Source organism: Ceratotherium simum, chromosome 23, assembly GCF_057802395.1.
Source record: "Ceratotherium simum simum isolate JZ-2026a chromosome 23, ASM5780239v1, whole genome shotgun sequence".
Lineage (NCBI taxonomy): Eukaryota > Metazoa > Chordata > Mammalia > Perissodactyla > Rhinocerotidae > Ceratotherium > Ceratotherium simum.
In genome coordinates, this window is record NC_141922.1 from 4337110 (window position 1) to 4358727 (window position 21618).

Sequence of the window (21618 nt, forward strand, 5' to 3'; positions counted from 1 at the left end):
GCATCTATACCAGGCAGGGAGTCTTGGGGGTCATCTCAGAATTCTGCCTCCCATAGGTGTTGAACTGCAGCTGGCCTGGGAGTAGTCAGGGAAGAGAAGCCACCATCTTCTCTTACAATCTCAGCAAGAGGATGGAGGAATCAAGCTATATGCCACTTAAAAATGACTGCAACACCATCTTCCTAAGTACCATCCTCTGGGCCAGGGAGGTTCTGTGTGACTTGTGGCTCTTCACCAAGAACAGTGCTGTCTGGATTGATTTCAGTTTTGTGAGGCTGCATTTGGCATGCTGGTATGAGTTCAGCCTGCTGAAGACGACAAGAAACTCAGTCACAGAGCATCCAAGTGGCGGTGATGACTTGCTGTGTTTCAGAGAAAGCTAGTGGTAAAAACTAGCTTTGAATTGTTTATCTCAAGATGATCATAATGCCCACTGCCTCAATGGAAAAATAAATTGCCAGAGGAGTAATCTGAAACCATGTGAAACATGCAGAGTGCCAACTAACACATGGATTCTTTTGTGTGTGTGTATTTCTAGATTTCCAGTGGGTTCAAGGAGATGTATGTGAGGTTCAGCTGATGGTATATAACCCAATGCCATTTGAACTCCGAGTTGAAAACATGGTATGTATCACCAATCATTTGACCCTTTTGGGCTAAACACCAACTTACCATTAAAACATGTTTTTTACTTAATATTTGAGGCACACATTCTATGATATATATTTGTTTTGCCAAAGATTATAAACTGTTTGCGAGTGGAAGACCACATCTTGTCATTCCTGTGCCTTTAGTGCATGGTACTCAATAAATGTTTGAATCAACAAAGAAAGATACCTCTGATTTGAGCAGACTCTGAGCTTAGCTGATTGGATATACGGTTTGAAATAATCATGTTGAAATTTACATGAGATTAGCACAGATTACAAAGTCTATATTATGCCTGCTACTCAAAATCAGCATTACTTTATTGCTACAAGATGACAAGATGATCAAGGCCTAAGGGGAGAGCAAGCTCTGTAGAATAAGAGAATAAATTACTGCCCTACTACTGTGAGATTTCTCTGGGGTTTGAAATCCGATGTTCTGTTTCTGTGTTTTGTATAGGGCGTTAAATGTTCACTTTGTAGTGGTGTCTGTTGGAACTGCTCACCTAATTCCATAGTCAGTGGGAAGGAGATTTGTACTGGCTCTCCACGCTAATTCTAATGTTTCCAGAGCAAAGCCACCTGCTCACCATGTGGATTCCATTCCTCGAGTCTTCTCTATGCTTATTGTTATACAGTACTAATTGTAACTTTTCAGTGACGTGCAAAGGATAGTGTTGAGAGAGGTGGCGTTTTCCTTTAGAGTTGTACGACTCATGTTCAGGGTAAGAGGAAGGCTCTTCATGCAGGTACCTTGCTGAGTGCCCAGGCCGCACGTCAGGCCCTGTGCGAGGCATGGGGGAGCCTGGTCCCTGCCATGACTGTGGTCAGTGCTGTGGTGGAGGTGCACAAGGTGTCGCAGGACCCACGTGGAGAGTCAGGGAAGGTTTCCTGGGAGAGAGGACGGCTCAGCTGAGAATACAAGGATGAGTTAGAGTTTGCCAGGCAGACTGGTAGTCATTGTAGGTGATGTTTAGGCTTCCAGCATGAGGCATAGTTTTCTAAAATCTGTTTGAGTTCTTAGAAACTCACTGAATATTAAGCGTACAGTCCTGAGGTCATTCGGAGAAAGACTACAGGATGAGTGTTTTCCTCCTCCTCCTGCTGTGCAGACACATGCTGGCCTTAGGATCTGGCTCTTGGCCAGGCCCTTTAGTGACTTGTGTCTCTTGGCCTAAACAGGGAATAATAGTTGTTTAGAGAATTTCCCCCAAAGTGGTTAAAGTATCATATGTCTGATGCTCTTTCTTATACATTTTTTATCTTAAAAAGTGGTTTTCATTTTTATTGGGTTTAAAAGTAAGATGTGTTTTTTATAAAAAATCAAGAATAACAAATGATAAAATAAAAATTATCACTAAGAGATAGCCCACAAATCATGGTCAGAATTTTAAAAGTTAAAATTAAAAAAAATTTTTAAGTTAAAATTTTTAAAAATTAAAAATTTTGAAATATTTCAAACACATGAAATGTTACAGGGAATAATAAACGCTCGCATATCCACCATTGATGTTTAGAAAATTATAATAGTTGGCCCTATTTGCTTTAGCTGTTTTAAAAAGAAATAAAATGCCAATATTTTGCCTAGAGGCCGTGGCCGTCTAATTGGTTTCTCTGCTTTCGCTCTTGCCCACTACATCTGTTCCACACATCATTAGATCACCTCATGCTTTTGCTCAAAATCTGGGCACAGGTGTGCTCATTGCTGCTAGAGTGTCTTTGGTTCTGCGTGTTTTCTGCAGACAGAGTTAGGAGGAGTATGCATGTGTGTACACAAGGACATGTACTTACATATATACCTGCATGCATACATCTACGTGTGTGTATATGTATACACACGTGCCCATATGCATGCATATACACATTTTGTAACTCCTGACTTCCCAGTGATACCTCCCATTCTAATCCATCTCCATAGTGTTCTTTCTTCCTTCCTCCATTCCATGTCTATGTCCTGTCCTCCATTGTGAGAACTTGGCTCACAACAACATCAACACGTTCTCATCTGCTCAGTCCTGTAATCTAAAATAGTTTCAGGGTTGTGTTGACCATAGCACTGCAGAAAACAAACCTACTAGAAAGAATCCAGGATCTCTCCTTCATTTCGGTCGTCTTTAATTCATCTCAACCATGTTCTGTAGATTTCAATGGGGAATTCTTACACATCATTCATTAGATTTATTCCAAGATAGTTGATTTTTAAAAATCTCTTGTTAATGGTATTTTTTACATTTTATTTTCTAATTGTTTATTGTTAGGTTATAGAAATACCTTTGCTCTTTTTTATGCTGACTTTGTCACTTTGCTAAGTGCGCTCGTTAGTTCATATTTCATTCTACATTCCACAGGGTGTTCTATGTTCATAGTTTTGTTTTTTGTGAATAATTGTCCTATGCGTTTTATTTCTTTTTCTTGCGTTATTGTACTGGGTGGCACCTCTATTACAATGTTGAGGAGAAGTGCTGAGCACAGACATCCCTGCATTGTTTCCACTCAGGGGGCAGCTCCTTGAGGCCAGAGAATCTGTCTTGTTCACCGTCAAGTACCTGGTACATATTGAAATGAATTGATAGTTCTTAAGTGCACCAGAGGGATATTAATGGATAATATATTTCCACACTTTATGGTTTTTTTCTTTGTTTACATTCTCATTTGGTAAAACAACAAATCAAAACAAAGATAAAAAATATAGCAATCAGGGATAATATCAAGATGGAATTGTTGTTTAGGCACCCATAGTGCTTTCCATTTCCAAGATTGTTTTGTGTTAATCACACTTTTAGACTGTCTCTGCAATTCTCTGCGGATTTTATAAAAGCTGTTTCATTCTGGGAGTCCTGGAGCTTGCCTGTTAGTAGATGTGCAGTGGCTAGTTTGGCACTGGCTAACAGTGGTGGGTTTGGGCTGTGCTTATTCATGTTGCTCCATCACTTGCTTTAGGGTCTTCTCACGAGTGGCGTGGAGTTCGAGTCTCTCCCTGCAGCGCTTTCCCTTCCAGCTGAATCTGGCCTTTACCCGGTGACGCTCGTTGGGGTCCCACAGACGACTGGAACGATTACTGTGAATGGTAAGGAGAATTCCTCTTCTGATTTCAGGTGGAGTAGAAGTGCTGACCTCCTGTACTGCCTCACTGAGGCCTGTCACTGGTCACCCGGCATTGTGGTCCCACCCAATGTAAAGATAATGGGAAGACTGCAGTTCTTTGGGATGTGAAATGAAACGTTTTTGAGTGTGCAGGATGTGGTGCCGTGCTCCTGTTACAGCGGGAGGGGTCCTCACTCTGTGTTCTGGCCTCATCGCCCCTCTCCTCTCCCTCATCTTCACCATTCTCCGGTCTGCTGACTTCTTCCAATGAGCCTGCAAACGTGCTCCAAGCTTCTCCCACTACAGTTAAGCCCTCCCAACTCCACTAAGTGCGGCGCCTGCTTTTCGGTTTCTATCTAACTTCACTGCCCAGCAGCCTTCGGCACCACTGCCCGCCGCCTTCCTGGTGCTCTGTCTCCTGGTCTCTGTGATGGCACACCCTCTGGTTTTCTGCTGCCTCTCCCGCCTTCCTTTTCAGTCAGTCTCTTCCCCAGTTGCCGCTTCTACAGCCCAACCCTTAGGACAGTGTTGCTCGTGGCCCAGCTTCTGTGCTTTCCTCTCTCCCGCCCTCCCTCTGCTTCCTCTTCCTCTCCTTCCTTCCCCCAAGCCTGGGCCTGCCCCTCTCTCCCCATCTTCCTCTCTTCTCTATTCCCTTCCTTCCCTCTCTTCCCCCCTCCCCTCCTTTCTCCATGTGGCAGCTCTAGGCAATCCCATCAGTCTCATCCACTTTTCTGGCTTCAGGTCCCATCTGTATGCTGCTAATTCCTAGGGTCTCCTGTCTTAGACCCCTTTTCTGAACCTGCATATCCAGCCGCTAACCAGCCATCTCCTTGGCTGTCTCGTAGGCACTTCACATATAATATATCCCAGCCAGAATACATCACCTCCTCCCCGGAGGTGCCCCTCCCCATCTCAGTCAGGGCATCACCGTCTAGCAGTTGCCCTAACCAGGTACTTGGGAGTCATCCTTAACTCCTCCTGTCTCTCTCACACTCACCCCTGTGTTACTGACTGTGTCATCAATACTCCTCTTCACCTCCACAGCCACTCCACAGAACATGACCCTCTTATACGGTTTGTCACAAAAGCATCAGGACTGGTCATTCTGCCCCAAGTCTTGCTTGCTAATAAATTCGTTTTCCATCCTGCAGCCAGGTGACTTTTCTGCAGTGTAAATCCGATCATGTCGTCTCTTGACCATGAGTCTTAGTGCCTTCACAGTGCCCTCATCATCAGGGCTAACTTCCTTAGCACGGCTTGGAACCCCGTGTGATCCAGCCCCTGTGATCTCCTCTTTGCCCCTCCTCTTCTGGATTACACTCCACTCTCATAGACGTCTCTTCTGGAAACACGCCAAGCTCTCCGAGCCGTTGCCTGTGCTTTGCCTTTTCTTGGCATGCCTCCAGACTTGGCTGGCTCCTGGGCTCCTCTGCTTCTCAGCTCAGACCTCCTTTCCTCCTGGAGACCGTCCTCAGCTTCTCTATGCTGGATCAGGTGCCCTGCTCGGTGCTCCTACGACACTCTGTGCATGTCCCTCCTTCATGTCACTAATTGTAATTGCTTGCTGGCCTTTGCCTTCCTGGCCTTGTCTGTCTTGCTCAGCTGGATCCTCAGCACCTGGCACGTAGTACGTCTTCAGTACATATTTGTTGGCTGAAGGAAGAAACATTTCTGGGAAAGGGTGTTCTCTATCAAGCCATGAGGCAGGCGTCATCCTAGGTTAGGATGTGTTGCAGCAAGTGCTGAGATGGGGCCCAGCACATGGCTTGTGGGAACATGGGGGAGAGGTGGCCCAGAAGGGGAGAGTGGGTCAAGAGGGACTTCTAGTAAGTGACCCTGAGGTTTGAAGTCCAACTAGGAACTATCCAAATGAATGGAGCGGGGAGTTGAGGGGGTTCCAGGCAGAAAGAACAACCGGTCCAGAGACCCGGAGGTAAGAGAGAACGCAGTGTGTTGGGGAACGGAGGTGACTCAGAGTAGCTGGTCCAAGGCAGAGAGGTGGTAGTGATGAGACTGGGAAGGTAGACAGAGGGCAGGCCCAGAAGGGCCTTGTAAATCGTGCTGCGGGACGTTGGCTTTCTCCTGGGGCAGTGGGGCTGCTGCATTGTTTGAATGGAGGAGTGATATGATTTGAATGGAGGAGCGATAAAGCAGCACCCCTGAGGCTGCTTTGTGGAGAATAGGCTGGAGATGGGCAAGACTGGAGGCAGGGAGACCAACTATGAAGCTATTGCGATAATCTGGGGACAAAGGTAGGACCAGAGCTGTGGTGGGGGGTGGAGCAAAGGAGAGGGATTAGAGAGGAAATAATTGGACCGAAAAGCTTGGTTCAGAGTAACACACAACCAATCACCAGTAGGTTCCTGGACGAGTAAGGTTCAGAGCCTAAGTAACAAAGTTCTTAGCTGTTTATCCTTGGTACAGACTAGTTAGTGTTCATTTTTGGTACACATTATATACGAAGTGGAAGGGCTGGCCTTGTATTATCAGGCATAACACAGAGGATTCGTCATCAGATTTTGGGTTTATTTGCAATCATTTTCAGCAATGGGTAAGAAAAGGAAAATGGTTGATTTTAATTAAGAAATGGAAAACAAAGGTTGCTTAGCAGACAAAACCACATAATATCAGGTTTTATAGAAAAAAAATATGAGGAGGCTTTAGTGCCTGATGTGGGTTCCTAGGGAGGAAAATGTTTGCAAGTTAAATTAAAGAAGTCTTTTAAGAAACATACTTTAAAAAGAAGGAAGTGTGGGTGCTGTGAATTGGAGTTATTTTAAGTTGAGAAACCAGTTTAAAACCGGCAGAAGGTAAAGGGGAGCGTTGAGGAGGCTATAGAAGGGCCCTAATTTGCCCTTGAGGTAACTGCTTGCTTCTCTGTTTAGTACAGAACCGTTTAATATGAATACAGAAAACTTGTTGCCCTAGGCATTTAGCCATTGGGTATTGTTTAATTTTGTTACACAGTGAATGTTGTTTATGATAATTATCTCTCAAAATTTCAAAAGCCATTTTACAGCTTTACTTAAACAATTTCAAGTGCTTATCTGACCAATGGAGTGTTTTTTTTTGCATGGAAAATTTGCTAATGTTAAATTATAGTACTTGTACACATACAGCACATTTGCCATATCACATGGTAGTTATAATAACAGTAATTGGCTCTTGAACTTTTGTCTCTCAACGGAAGATTTTGAATCATTTTTCAAATATTTATTAACCTGGAAAGGAATACTAGCTATTGTTCTTATTTTAGAGATGGATACATTTGCAAAGCAAATTAGTAAAGGGATGAGATACTAATTATTAAGTTGTGTAGCGATTTATAGTTTACAAAGACTCTCACATACGCACTTCATTTGGACCCAGTCCCCTTGTGAAGCAGGAGTGCAGGTGCTCTTATCATCTCCCTTCTCCATTTGAGGAAGCCAAGGGCCTTCGGGGTTGAGTGCGGGGGCTCTGGGTGAGACTAGCAGTGATGGGGCCTCAATCTGAACTGGACGCAGGTGTTCCGAAAGGGACCGCTCTCTTTTCATTACCCCGGGGCTGCCTTCAGGTGTAGGCATGAGGCGTGAAGCCTTTGCAGGTGGTGTGAAGCTTTTCTCTTGTTTCCCAGGTTACCATACCACGGTCTTTGGTGTCTTTAGTGACTGTTTGCTGGACAACCTCCCGGGAATAAAGACCAGCGGCTCCACAGTCGAAGTCATTCCTGCTCTGCCCAGACTCCAGATCAGCACTTCTCTGCCCAGGTAGGCACGCTAAGAGTCTACTTTCTTACAAGAAACGGCGCTTAAGAATATTTTTTAGTTATACTTTTTTTAATGGCACCAAAAGTTTGAGTTAATCTGTGATTCTTATGACCAGAGTATGGGTGAAGGGTTTCTTCAAGATAACCGCTTGGCAATTTGCTTTGCTTAAAGCGGATTGGAACAAAGTTGAAGTGTTTATTACCAAGAACAGAATAAAATGTGAAATTAGCCTTTGGAATCATAATTTTTGTGAAAGATGATCAAGGTTTTAGGGAATTTAAGAAAAAACTCTTATCTTTTAAAAAATAGTCTTTTTTTTTTCTTTTAGCTTTATAAGAAAGCATAAAAAGAAAAGGAAATAAATCTCAGGAGTCCCAGAAGCAATTATCATTAATGCTTTGTGGTATTTCCTTCCAGTATTTATCTGTCCTTTTAATTTTATTTATTTATTTATTTATTTAAAATTTTATTTATTTTCTTTTCCCCCAAAGCCCCAGTAGATAGTTGTATGTCATAGCTGCACATCCTTCTCGTTGCTGTATGTGGGACGCGGCCTCAGCATGGCCGGAGAAGCAGTGCATTGGTGAGCGCCCGGGATCTGAACCCAGGCCGCCAGCAGCGGAGCGCGCGCACTCAGCCACTAAGCCACGGGGCCAGCCCTATCTGTCCTTTTTAAAAAATATATGTAGTTTGAATAGTTGAGATCATACTACATTATATGTAGTATCATAGATTACTTTTTGCATAACCATATAACATAAGATAAAAAATTTCTATTTTAATTGCTTCAAAAAGTGCATTATAAAGACATCTCAAAATTGTATCACCATTCATTTCCTTGCTATTGGAATTTGAGATTGTCTCAATTTTTACTCTTATGAATAATGCTTTAATGTTTGTTCTTTTGGCTGTTTTTGTAAAGTGTATCTTGGGATTTTCTGAAGTGTTTTGAAAGCTCATTCACATATTTGACAGGCCCTTTTCAGTTCCAGGCACCGTGCTAGAGGCTAGGGCTATGAGAGTGGACACAGTAGCCCTGCTCTTTGCCTTCACAGGAAGTTACAGTCAAGTGGGAGAGATTGACAGGTAGCCAAACAGTCACAGTCTGCTATTGTCGGGACTCTGATGGGGCTGTGGGAGATCACAGGGGCTCAGGGAAGATACCTTCCAGGAGGCGATGTCGAGTGTGGTGTGATAGGTTAGGTGAGGGAGGAGGAATTAGCCATGTACAATGGGTAGGCGGGAGAATTTTCTAACAAAGACAGCAGTCTGTGAGAAACCCCAGGGGTGAGAGAAAGCATCATGTGATTGGAGAATAAAATGAAATCAGAAAAAAATTAACTCAAGAGGATCATAGAACTAAATGTAAGAGCTAAAAGTGTAAAACTTTTAGAAGAAAACATAGGAGAAAATCTTCATGACCTTGGGTTAGGCAAAGAGTTCTTTGATATGACATCAAAAGCAAGATCCATAAAAGAAAACATTGATAAATTGAACTTTATCAAAATTAAAAACCTTTGCACTTCAAAGACACCATTAGGAAAATGAAAAAACCCAGTAATTCAAATCCTAGGTATCGACCCAAGACATATGAAAAGATGTATTGACACAGAAATGTGTACATGAATGTTCACAGCAGCATTATTTATAATTACCAAAAAAAAGTGCAAAGAGCTCAAATGTCTGGCAACTGGTGAATGGGTAAACAAAATGTGGTACATCCATACAACAGAGGACTACTCAGCAGTAAACAGGAATGAACTCCTGATACATGCCCCCTGTAGATGAGCCTCAGAAACAAGAAGAAGAAAAAAAGTGAAAGAAGCCGGATGCAAAAGGCCACGTAGTGTGTGATTCCATTTATATGAAATGCCCAGAAGAGGCAGATCTCGAGAGAGAAAGCAGATTAGTGGTTGCCTCAGGCTGGGGGCGGGAGCAGGGATTGATTGCAGTGGGCACCAGGGCTCTCTTTGGGGTGATGGAAATGTTTTAAAACTGAGTATCAGTGTTGGTAGTACAACTTTGTAAATTTACTAAAAATGATTAAATTGCATAGCTAAAACAAGTGTATTTCATGGTATGTAAATTATACCTCAATTACGCTGTTTTAAAAAAAGTGAATTTTGGTGGCTTTAGCATAGAGTACTGATCTCAGGGAAGCCCAGGGCAGCCTCAGGAGGACATTGTTGTCTTTGTTCCGGACACGAGGACAGCAGAGCTCCCAGGGCGTGAGCTGCCTCTGAGCATGTGTTAGCTCAACAGCCGACTCTGCAAGCCCCCAGCTCAGGCTTCATCCCCCTATCATAGCCTCCTACTGCTCCCTGTAACACTGCAGCACCGACTGGTGCCAGGTTACGGATGACACAGGCCTCAGGCCACGATTTCAGGCACGTGCTCCTGGCTTGTTTGAGGACCCTGAACTAAAGGTGAGAGATGAGAGAGCTGGCAGTCGAGGTCACACCGGTGTGCCTGCCCCACGCTTGGTGAACCCTCATAGCTCTTCAGTAAAGGACAAGGTGGCTTAAGGTGCAAAAGCACAAAGTAAAAGCGCTATTCCAAAAGGGAAAAATGTTTTGGGAAAAGATGACAGTGTCATTTGTGCTAGTAAGGCCATCTCTCTAGCAATGTAAGGCAGCGGTGGCTGTGAGAAAAGGGACACAGAGCTCTTGCTATCTGCTTCCCTCCTTTCCTGAACTGGTTTCCCTCCCCGTCTGGCTGTGCACTTGTACTTTGTGGTATTAGTTACCTCTCAAGAGGAAGACCTGCGCCCACGGCCAGCTTACGTACCCCATGAAGCGTGGAGCCCAGGGTGGAGCGTGGGTCCCAGCATCCCCTGCTGGGACTTGTTCCTCAGTGAGAGCATAGAGGCCGGGGGAGGGAGGTCCCTGTGTCAGCGTTCCAATTGGAGTTAGAATGTTTGTTTTTTATTTCTTATTTTTAAAACTTGTGTATAATACGTGTATTTTGCTAATGAGATTTTCTGAAATAAAAAGTGACTTTTCTTTAAGTGAGTGTTGCTTATAATTAATATAAATATCCCTGTGACTGACTCATTCAGTTCACTCACAAGCATTTATTAACACCTACCAAGCCCTCTAGGCATTGTGCTATAGGACTAGCCATTAATAAGAAATGCCCTTGACCCAGGCCTCTCCCCCTGTAAGCGCTCATGTCTGGAGGAGAGATAGACTAACTATAGTCAGATTTACTAAGTCTTCCCGTAGAGTGAAAACAGGAAGAGAGGGGAGGTTCACTCTCCCTTTTGGGGTTCAGGAAGGCTTCATAGAGAGTGTGATGTTTCACTTGGGCCTTACAAGATTCACAAAAGTTGGCTAGATAATCAAGCAAGGAAAATATGCCAAGAAAAGTGAACAGTAAGTCAATTAAATAAATAAACAAATATAGAACATAATGAAGTAGAATTAAATGCTATGAAAAAAACAACGCAGGGTAAGATAAAATGTCCAGTAAAGGCAGATCTGCAGAGACAGAAAGCAGGGAAAGGGGGCGAGTGGGATGCTGGTTTTTATACTCACGACAGCAAAGGTGGCGTGGGGGCAGAGGCCTGCGGGAGTGGGTGGGATGTGGCAGAGAGCCTTCCAGGCAGAGGGCAGCGAGTCTGAGGCTGAGCGAACGGTGCTGGTTTGCTCGAGGGCCAGCGTGAGCACTGACGGATGGAGAGGGAGGCCGAGGTCGGGCAGTGTGCGGAGATGAGTTGTAGGGCGCTCTTACTCCTCCATGGCCAAGCAGCCGATGTGAAGATGTGTTTCACTGGGCGGGGACCTAGGAGGTACCCATTAAGTGTGCAGTGAATCACCGTCCTGGGCCTGTGTAGTTGATTGTTAGGATGCTTTTCTGTATCGAGCAGGTGGTTCAAATTTGACATACTTGTTAGTCTGTTCAACACAAATTTAATGAGTACCCATTATATGTCAGGCATCTGGCTAAGAGCTGAGAGTACAGAAATAAAAACATCATCCCTACCTTCAAAAAGCTTTTGATCTAGTGTGGGGTTAGGGCGAGTGGTCCTATGTAGAATGGTGGCAGCTCTGCCCACAGAGTGTTCAGGGGACTCAAAGGAGGAGCTGTTACGTGTACACGGACAGGGGCTGAGCTGCTTTCTGAAGCACGAGTAGGAGATGGGACATTGTTTTTGAAGGGGAAGCACGAAGAGTGGAATCTATTGGAGGCAGAGGGGTGTGGCTGTGGCGCTCCTGTCCGCTGTGGAGTCCTGGTGCTCAGCTGTGCTTGGCCTCAGGCACTGGTGCTCCCTTTGAAGCTTCAGTGCTGCTCAATCCTGAGGCAGCTTTACTCAACATGGATAAGAGATCAGGGGCCACACCCTTAATAAAGATGGTTTTGTTGGTGTAGACCTCATACCTACCTCCCAAGGTTTGCCCATGTAAACCTGTATTCCCACGTCGGAGTTCCGCTCTGCAGAGGAGCTCTGCCCTCATCTCCTCCTAGGAGACTGGACCTTGACCCGCTCCCTGGGGGCCTGACCTTGGTCGGAATTGGGAGTCCCTAGGGACATTTACGGCTGCCATCTTATCGCTGAGGCTCACTTGGGACTCAGCCCCTTTTCAGTGCCAGCTCTTGTCTCATCCCAGCTCCAGTGCTCACAACGCATGGGACACTGTACTTTGGGACAGTCAGCCCCCTGTGTCTGGGCCAGGCTCTGCGCTGTGTCACATCTCTGCTTTCTCCCCTCCTTCTTTTCCCACAGTACGAGAGGGGCTGCCATCCTGTGTGTTTGAGACGCAAAGTAATTAGTCTCGGCTGTGTTTCAGTTTTTCCGAATACCTTCTCCGCAAATTCACGTTGACTACAAACAGCTTTCACTAGAGAAGGACAGCATGTTAAAGTATGGAAAGAAGTCATTTAGAATGAGGATGGGAGTCACTTTTCCTTTCTTGACAGAGAAAGTTTATTTCTTAACTCATGAACAACTTTAAAGATATGAAATGCAAAGGAATTCACCTCAAGTCATTATACTGTTATTTTCTGAAAATGTGGTTTGCATATAAAAGCTCGTCTATCAGAGCCTGGAACTGGAGGCGCCCAGGAAGGGCATGACTGGCTCTGTATGCATAACTTGTTTAAACATCGTCTCTTCCCTTGGACAGCAGAGGTGTGAGGGCAGCACTGTCTGGAACATTCTTTTCTGTCCTTTGGACCAAATAGTGTGGGGATATGAAGCTCTCCTGTGGTGCATAGAAGCAGGACTTGGGTCTGACCCTGATCCTTTCTGCTGTGATCTGGAGCAGAGCTAGAAAGAGCTGGTCAGCAGATAGGCCATTGGGTACTTGCCGGGTTGTGTGGCCCGGAGTCTATTTAGTCGATTTCACAGCCCATTTCTGGTTCAATTAAGTGTACGATGTGGGCTCACATACATTTAGACCAATGGGGCTTCTGTGGAATCCTTCTGGGACAGGGAGGGAGGTAGTGGAGACCCAGATAAACCTTTCAGATCCCAGGAAAGAATTGACCCTTTCCCCTCTGGTGACTTCCTCTCTTTCTTTTGTGGCCACACTTCTCCAGCTCATTGTATATGATGTTTAACCCTACCTACCACACACTCTCTCTTCATTGTTGGCTGGCTTTTGTCCCCACTGTGCCACCAGAAGCCTTTGCCCTGTGGTCACCAGTGACCTCCTTGCCCAGAAGTCACCTTGCTGCCTGTGAGTTGGGAAGGAGACACCCAGAGTAATTAGCATTGTGGATTAAGTGACAGTCAGGGGAACTCAGGCGAGAGCTTCAGACCGAGGGCTGTGGTGCGGGAGCCTCAGGGGAATGTCAGGCAAGCTTCGGGGCCTCAGGACACTGGGCTGCACTCCCACATAGCACGGGGCCTCGCCTGACTCGTGCCAAGGACGGGGCCGCACAGACACCATCAGACTCCAGGGCACCACCAGCTGCCCTGTGTCGCAGCAGGCATTGCCCATCGCTTTTACCCGTGACATGGAATCTGTTGTATATACGTTTCATTTTTCTTTTGCTCCACTTCCTTGTGTTATCAGTCAAATGGTTCATTTAAGTTTTCTTCTTAAATCTCTGGATTTTCCCAAGGCAATTCTGAACATGAGACTTCTTATTTTTTTTGAGAGTAACATGCTCATGAATCTTTTGAATTAATTCATTGTTTCATTTTTGCCCTCACCATAATCCAATAATTAAGTATTTTTTGCTTCACACACACAAGAAACTTAAGGCTGAGTGAGAGCGATCATGTTGATAACGTGTCAGTGACCCAGGATGCGTCTGCCTGTGGAAAACACTCTGCACATGGTGATTCACCCTCTGTTCCTAGTAGCTGGGTACTGAATTCCATGTTTAAAGCCAAAGTTTCCTGGCTCCTATGTCTGAAATGCAGAAGTGTGGTGATCCTTTTATTTGATGTGAATAATTTTAAAATGCCATTGGTTTTCTTCTCTTCTTTCTTTTTAAAATTTATTACTATTATTTTAGATCTGCACATTCATTGCAACCTTCCTCTGGTGATGAAATATCTACTAATGTGTCGGTCCAGCTTTACAATGGAGAAACTCAGCAACTTGTCATTAAATTGGAAAACATTGGAATGGAACCGCTGGAGAAACTGGAAGTCACCTCAAAAATTCTCACCACCAAAGGTCGGTATTTCAGGCAGTTTTGACCCCAGAAATGTTTATCTTCTTTATTTGCAGAAGAAACACTTTAAATAACCAGTTTTCAGAGTCTAAAAGCATGTTCCACTTTTAATTTGATGCCATAATGAAATTGGCATACTAATTATGTGTAAAGAACACACAAAGGAAGTTAATAGAGCAAAGAATACACCTTTGTATCCCCGGTGCTCTCTATGTTCATCAGATCCTTGGATATTCTTGAATGAATGAATGAATAAAGAGAAAAAACATTAGCAGGCTCTGGGATCCCATAATCTGCCCAGCCCAGTGTTTTCTGTGGGTTCAACACTTAGAACCTATGCACTCCCTCTTAAAGGCAGGTGCTCTGTTTCCTGGTTCTAAGGCACACGTAGCTTGGGGACATAAGACTTGTGTTGAAATTTTGGCTTCACCATTTACTAGCTGTTCATCCTTTACATGCCTCAGTTTCCTCCTGGGTAAATAGGGGAGATAGTATTTACCGTGTAAAGTTGTTCTAAGAATTGAATGAGGCAGCATAATGGCAGAATACCTAGTATATTGGAGGTTAGTGAGCAGATTGATCAAAGGGGGAAGATATTGTATAGGAGGAGGGAAAGGTATCAAGAGTAATAAGTGGAAATAAAATCAGGTCATTTAATAAAGTTAGAGAAATTAGACAGGCCAGTGAGACTAGACAAAGACAAAAGAGGGAAAGCAAGCTAGCAGAACTTTGGGGTGTTTATGTGCTTTTGATATAGAAGTGAGGTGAGCCAGGCATACAGTGGGAGCTTGACAGGTTCTGGTTAAGTTTCTAGGAAAGGATGTACTGTGCATGTATTACTTCCTGGCAGAGGGCTCCCTCCTCCTGCTAATGACATTATAATGGGAAAAACCAAGTGAAGTAAATGTTCCTTAGAGGTAGAGCCACAGGCCATCTGGTTAGTTCCAGCTAGAGGGAAGGTCCAGGGATGAGTTTGGGAGAATTTGTTGTGCAAAATTTACATCATGAAAGACAGAATTTGGATTGGATAAGGAATGGTTAATCTGAGCTTGTCCCACTGGGGAGAATTTCAGGGTAACTTTTATTACCATATCTCTCCCAATGATTTTAATGAAAGTCTGTGTGGGGGCGGAAATGAAGCATATATCTGTCTGTGTTGTCTTACTTGTTCTCCCTATCTGTCTCCTCTTTGGAAAATGCTACCTAGGTTGTATTTTCCTCATTGGAAGATGCTGCCTAGGTTCAAATCCTGGCTCTCACTTACTAGCTGTGTATTCCCTTGAGCAAGTAATTTAGCCTCTCTTGGCATTTTCTTCTTCTGTAAAATAATGCTAATAATAATACCTACATCGGAGGATTATTACAAGAATTAAATGAGATAATATACGCCAAGTGCTTGGATTAGTGCTTGGCATATTATTAGTACTCAGATTTGTTGGCTGCTCTTATTACTGCTACCACCACCACCACCATCACCACCACCACCATTATTGCCATCACCATCATCACCATCATTGCCACCACCATCACTATCACCACCACCACCATCACTGTCACCATCATCACACCCACCACCATCACCACCATTACCATCACCACCACCGTCATTACCACCACCATCATCATCACCATCATTATCACCACCATCACTTTTACCACCACCATCACCACCACCACCACCACCATGACCATTGCACCACCACCGCCACCATCACCACCACCATCATCACTGCTACCACCATTACCATCACCACCATCACAACCACTGCCACCACCATCACCATCATCATCACCACTGCCACCATTACCAACATTATCACTACCATCACCACCACCATCATCACTGCCACCATTGTTGCTGCCACTATCACCACCCCTGCTGCCGTCACCATTTATTCTCATTGCTGTAGAATACTGTACTGTGTGAGCACACCACAACTTATTCATCCATTTGACGATTGAGCACATTTGGGTGGTTTCCATCTGGGGACTATTAAGAATAGTGCTGCTATGAGTATTTTGGCACATGCGTTGGTGGACCTGTAGACATTTCTGTTGGCTATATCTCTGGGAGTGGAATGCTGGGTGTAGGGTATACATGTGCTCAGCTTTAGAGCCAAATACTTTTCCAAAGTCGTTGTACCAGTTCCCACCATCATTGAGTGAGAGTTGCGATTGCTCTAAGTCCTCACTAATACTTGACATTTGTAGTCATTTTATCCATTCTGGTGGTGAGGGTGGGGTGTAATGGGGTAGCACTGGGCTTTAATTTGCATTCCCCTGATGACCAGCAAAGTTGAACACCTTTCGTATGGTTCTGGATACTCGGATACTCTTTTATATAGGTGCTTTGTCCTTTTTTCCAGTTGGATGTTCTTCTTTTTGTCTCTCTCTGACTTGTAGGACTTCTTTATATTCTGAGTAAGAGTTCTTTGTTGGAAATGTGTGTGACTGTCTCCTTCCATGCTGTGTTTGCCTTTACACTCTCTTAGCCATGCCTTTGGATGCACAGAAGTTCTTAATTTTAATATGGTTCACCTAATTATTTTGGTCATTAATGGTCATTGCTTTTTATGTCTCATTTAAGAAAACTTTGTGTACCCCTAGTCTCTGGGAAATTTTGATGATACTACCTTCATCTCATCCTTTCTTCTCTTTCCCTCCTATTTTTGGGAGCAAGTACATACAGATTAGGTAGAAAATGCCTCTCTGACATAAAATACCTTCATCTGGTATTCTCAATTTAATTAATTGGTTATAGGGTTTAGTTGATGTTTGAACAAGCAAACTAATATTGAATGACAGAAAAGTACAGAGCCTATAATGGTAAAATTTTTTCTATCTCCTGTAATTGACCTCGTCTTCACAGCTTAGCAACTGGAAAATATCTTTTCCATTTCTCAGGTAAACCCAATGGTAATCGTGTGTTCATTATTCGTTACTGACTTGCTTCTTCTTTCTGAAGCACAAATCCTCAGGCTTTTCTCCTTTGGAAACCCTTGGACGACTGCCTGTTGTCCCTGACCCCAAGGCCTGTAGGGCTGGCCTCTGCCCCGTGCCCCAGCTTCGTCTCTTGCCGCCTCTCCCCTTCAACTCTAGTCGCGTTGGTCATTAGGAACCAATTTCAGTGTCCTGGACATTTATGCTATCTCTTTTAAACTTGATTAAACCATTTCCTCTCCCTGGAAGTCAACTTGCTAACTTCTCCTCCTACCCCCTTTGCCGCCTGATCTTTGCTTAATTTCTCCTTTGTGTTTGAAGTATAAAATAACTCTGATAGCAGTACAGAGAAAATAATGTGGACCCAGAGACGGGAGCATTTAATTCCACACAGAAGAGTTTCATGGAGTGACACTCCGTGAGAGTTGTCGCCCTCTGGAAAGCCTTCCTAGACTTGGGTCCCCTCCTCTGTTGTCTGAGTGCCCTGAGTTACTTCTGCAGGAGCCCTTTTTGTGACATATTGAATTGCTTGTCACTCCAGCCAGGTGTGAGTCTCAAAGGGCAGCAAATGGGTTTATCCTTTTACTTCCAGGCCTGGTACATAGTAGGTGCTCAGTCCCGAGGGCTGTCAATGGGAAGGGATTTTCTCATGTACAGAATAGACTAATAGCATATTCCTGTCTCACTTGTTGGGTGAGTGGGTTAAAACAGCAGAGGTGTGAATTGCTTGGAGATTTCTAATGAGTCGTGCAGCTCCCCTTAGATGCTGAGCTTCCATCCACGCCCTGTAAGTTCTGCCTCTGCTCCTTCACTCAGACCATTTGTCCTTCCTGGGAATGCCTTCAGCTTTCTCTGAGCTATCTAAGTGCTGCCTTTCTCAAGGTCCAGTTTTTGTCACCTTTTTGGGCTCCCCTAGCCTTTGGTGTTCTTATGCTTTTGAACCCTCCTGAAACCTACTGTTTCTATCAGCCATCCCTCCCTCTCCAACCTTTTATTACGAAAATATTCAAGCATACAGAAGAGTTAAGAGAAGTTTACAGGGAACGCTGTATACTACCATCTAGGTTCTATAATTAACATTTTGCTATATTTGATTTGTCACATGTCTATCCAGCCTCCTATTCATCCATTAATCCATCTTATTTTTTTGTGTAGTTCCAAGTAAGTTGCAGATTTCAGTGTATTTTACCCATTAACACTTCAGCATGCCTATCATTAATTAGAGTTCAAAATTTGCTTACTTTCTTTGGGAAAATGTATATGCGGTGAAACGCACAAATTTTAAGTTACCGTTTGATGAGTTTTGTCAAATACATGTGTCTAACCCAAACTCTTCCAAGATATACTATAGAACATTTTCATCACCCCAGAAAATTCCCTCATGTCCCCTTCCAGCCAATCCCTGTCCACCCCCAGAGGCGACCATTCTTTTGTATTTATCTGGTCAGCCCTCAGTCAATATTTACTGATAGCGATGTAGAAAGTTGGGAACGTGGGAACTGGACAGAATTCCAAGGTAGAAGCCTTCAGTGGTGGGTACATCCGATGCCATCAACAGTTACCTTCTTGCCCCAGCTCTCAAATTTAGTTTCCCATCACCACCTTGCCCACATCTCACCTGTCTCTTTTCTTGTTGTGTCATTTTTCTGTGCTTATCTTCCACTCTAGTCGGCTCTAGGGTAGACAGAGCAAGTATTATTGCCCTCGCTGTGTGGGTGGGAAAGGGGAGAACAAAGAGGTTAAATGGCCCGTCTAAGGTCATGTAGCAGGTTCACAAAGAGCAAGGCGAGGACTGAGGGCTCCTAACTCGCAGCTCGGGCATCGTTACCCTTAATCATGAGACGGAGAACCTCAAATCCATAATATATAGCGTGGTATGGCCGTTTTCAAAACCACACATTTCAAGTGAAAAATTAAAGCTGTCATTCTTTTTTAATTCTCATCCCAAGCTGCAGTACGTTTACATGTAGAATTAAATTAATGAAAATAAACCATCTGCTTCCAGCGTATACAAAGGGAATAATTCCTGTCACTTATATTCTACAGTACCCAAAAGCTGCCAGTATTAATAAATGATCTAATATATATGGGAAGATGGGAGAATGTCTTGTATTGGGAACATGAGCAAGGATTATGTGTTTGAGTGGGGGAGGGCGGCAGAGACAAGGTAAGACGCCGTCGTGGATAATAAGTAACGTCCATTTCCATTTTAGCGTTGTCTTTGTTTAAGCCCGCTGAGTGTAGCTTCTTTAGGGGAATCTAAAGTGTCTGCTCTATGCAACTCTTCCATGTGGAGTTAAATGCTCCCTTCTCTGGGTCCATATCATTTTCCTTGTACTGCTATCAGAGTTATTTTGTATCTCAACAGTAATAATAACTTTCAGCGCCCACCGTGTGCCAGCTGAGTGGTGCTTCAGGTGATTTTTTCTCATTAAATAATTACACCACCTGTAAGAGGTCTATCTGGGGGTGCTGGTGGTCTGTGTATTTCCCTGCTACATCCCCAGGCCTAAGAACTACCCCCAGTGCTCGTCACACTGTAGGTATAAGTGCAGCCCCAGTGCCTGCTGCGTAGGGTTGTCCCGAGGCTGAGATGTCAGTGCAGTACATGGGAAGCTCTTAGGACGATTCTGAGCACAACAGTACCCAACCCATGCCTGCGTCAAGAATGCTGCTTGTTCTTGATGCAGCCCATCTACAGGTGGCCTGTGTGCCCGGGGCCTTGGCCATGCAGGAGGCGTGCCTGTGGGCCCCATGTCTTTTCCTTCTCCTCTTCCTCACTCCTGGAGAGCACCCTGTGTCCTGTCAGGGGCCCTCACAAGTCTCTGGACATGGCCTCGCTCCCTTTTGAATAAACCCCCTTTTCTCCAGATAAACTTTCTTGTTTTGTTTTTTCCTCCATCTTCCTTGCTTTCCTGTCTTGTTTTAATCTCTAGTCTTACAAACTCATTTTTAAAATCCTTTTGCACAGTAAGTGTACAGTAAGGATCGTGATATTAAGAGTCAAGCAGAGCTTTGTGGGCCCTCTCAGGAGTGTAAACTGTCGTTAGGCTCTTATGGGTGAGTATGAGCCCCGATCACGGGTGCCTGACGTGGGGATGAGCACTTATAATCCCCCCGATTTGGACAAGGATCATCCCCCAATGTCATGTAATCATTCTAATTACACTCCATTTGTGAGCAGGTCTTTATTTGTAGGTTGTTAAAGATGCAAACTTCTGCCTGTACTTAAATAAACAGATTTTTTTGTAATTAAGGCCAAATTAAGAAGAATTATTGTTTGCTTTTCAACAAATCTTCTAACATATATATGAGTCTGTGAGTGTGTATACAAACACAAATATACACATAAATACACATACACATGCTTAATTTCTTTATTCTCATAGTTTAATTTCTTGACAGAAAGCAATGATTACGAGTCCATGTCCATGTGGTATAATTAAACATTCAGAAGTGTTTTGATTGGAGGTGAGATTCTCTACTGCTTACTTTGCTCGTGAATGCTGTAGTAACAGTCTCTGCAGTAGGAGCAAATGTGAACGGCCCTCAAATGCTGAAGGTCAACAGCAGTAACAATTTCTGTATTACTGTCCATGTGAAATAACCAGTTTCACTTGATTGCACTAAACTAAACTCTAGCATTAAAATAACGACTATTATTTCTGAAACTAAATTCCACGGGGGGAAAAATTAGTGACATTTGCTACACTATTGATTTATGTTTATCTTGTTACTCCTGACAGCATGTCATTATATAGGATTGTGACTGGACGTTCCACTTTGAACCACAGTATTGAAGGGAGGAAACAGGCCCATTTTTGAGGCGTGCAAACGTATTAAATCCGACAGTGAGTGTTTAGCTTTCCGTGCTGCCGCAGCTGTGGAAGGTCTCCTGTGCGCTCTGAAGTTCCTGCATCAGTGCTTAGATACAAATACCCTGGTTTTTGGCATCAGAGGGTGAATAAGCTGTTCCCTGTGAGGGGATTTGCCTGTTACTTGAATGCGTCACTCTCAAGCCACAGAACTTAATACAGAAGTAAGCAGTGCGGTTGGAAATCTTTCTGAGTATACCGTATGCGTGGAAGTAGGATTCTGGACACAGGACTCGAAACATTGTTTAGTTACTGGCCTTTCTGTGGGTGGGGGCATAGATCGGGGTGGAAGCTTTTGAAGCTCTTCTTGGGCTTGCTGATTGCCGGCACGCCGAGTGACCCCGCCGGCTGCACTCTGGTTTGTGTGTGGCTCCTTCCCTTCTCTTGCTGGTCACCTCCGTCAGTGTGGGCTGCAGCTCGGCCTCTCAGCCAGGGGGTGAGAAGAAGGGTCTGGAGTCCAACAGATTTGGCATCCAGCTCTGCTCTGTCAGTTGTCAGCTGCGTGACTCGGCCTGAGCAAGCTGTCTGACTGCGTGAAGATTAGGGTTCCCATCTGGGCGCTCCCCGGGACCCAGTCCCTCTTTCACAGGGGAGTTCCAGAACAAGCGGTAATACCTCTGGTGCACCAGGCACAGTGCTGGGCACACAGTGGGTGACGGGTCACTGCTGACTTCCCTTCCCTGTAAGTGGGGG

General features: G+C 44.3%; 1 protein-coding gene across 5 annotated transcripts in view; it reads left to right on the forward strand.

Annotated features, from left to right (window-relative positions):
• The window catches only part of TRAPPC9 (trafficking protein particle complex subunit 9), a 645618-nt gene that overhangs the window by 145860 nt on the left and 478140 nt on the right, over window positions 1–21618 (forward strand). For all 5 annotated transcript variants that reach the window (XM_087447411.1, XM_014788024.2, XM_087447413.1 and 2 more), the window contains 4 exons: window positions 539–624; window positions 3588–3714; window positions 7348–7480; window positions 13949–14112. In XM_087447411.1, the coding sequence (XP_087303537.1) occupies window positions 539–624; window positions 3588–3714; window positions 7348–7480; window positions 13949–14112 (510 nt within the window). The remainder of the gene's footprint in view (window positions 1–538; window positions 625–3587; window positions 3715–7347; window positions 7481–13948; window positions 14113–21618) is intronic.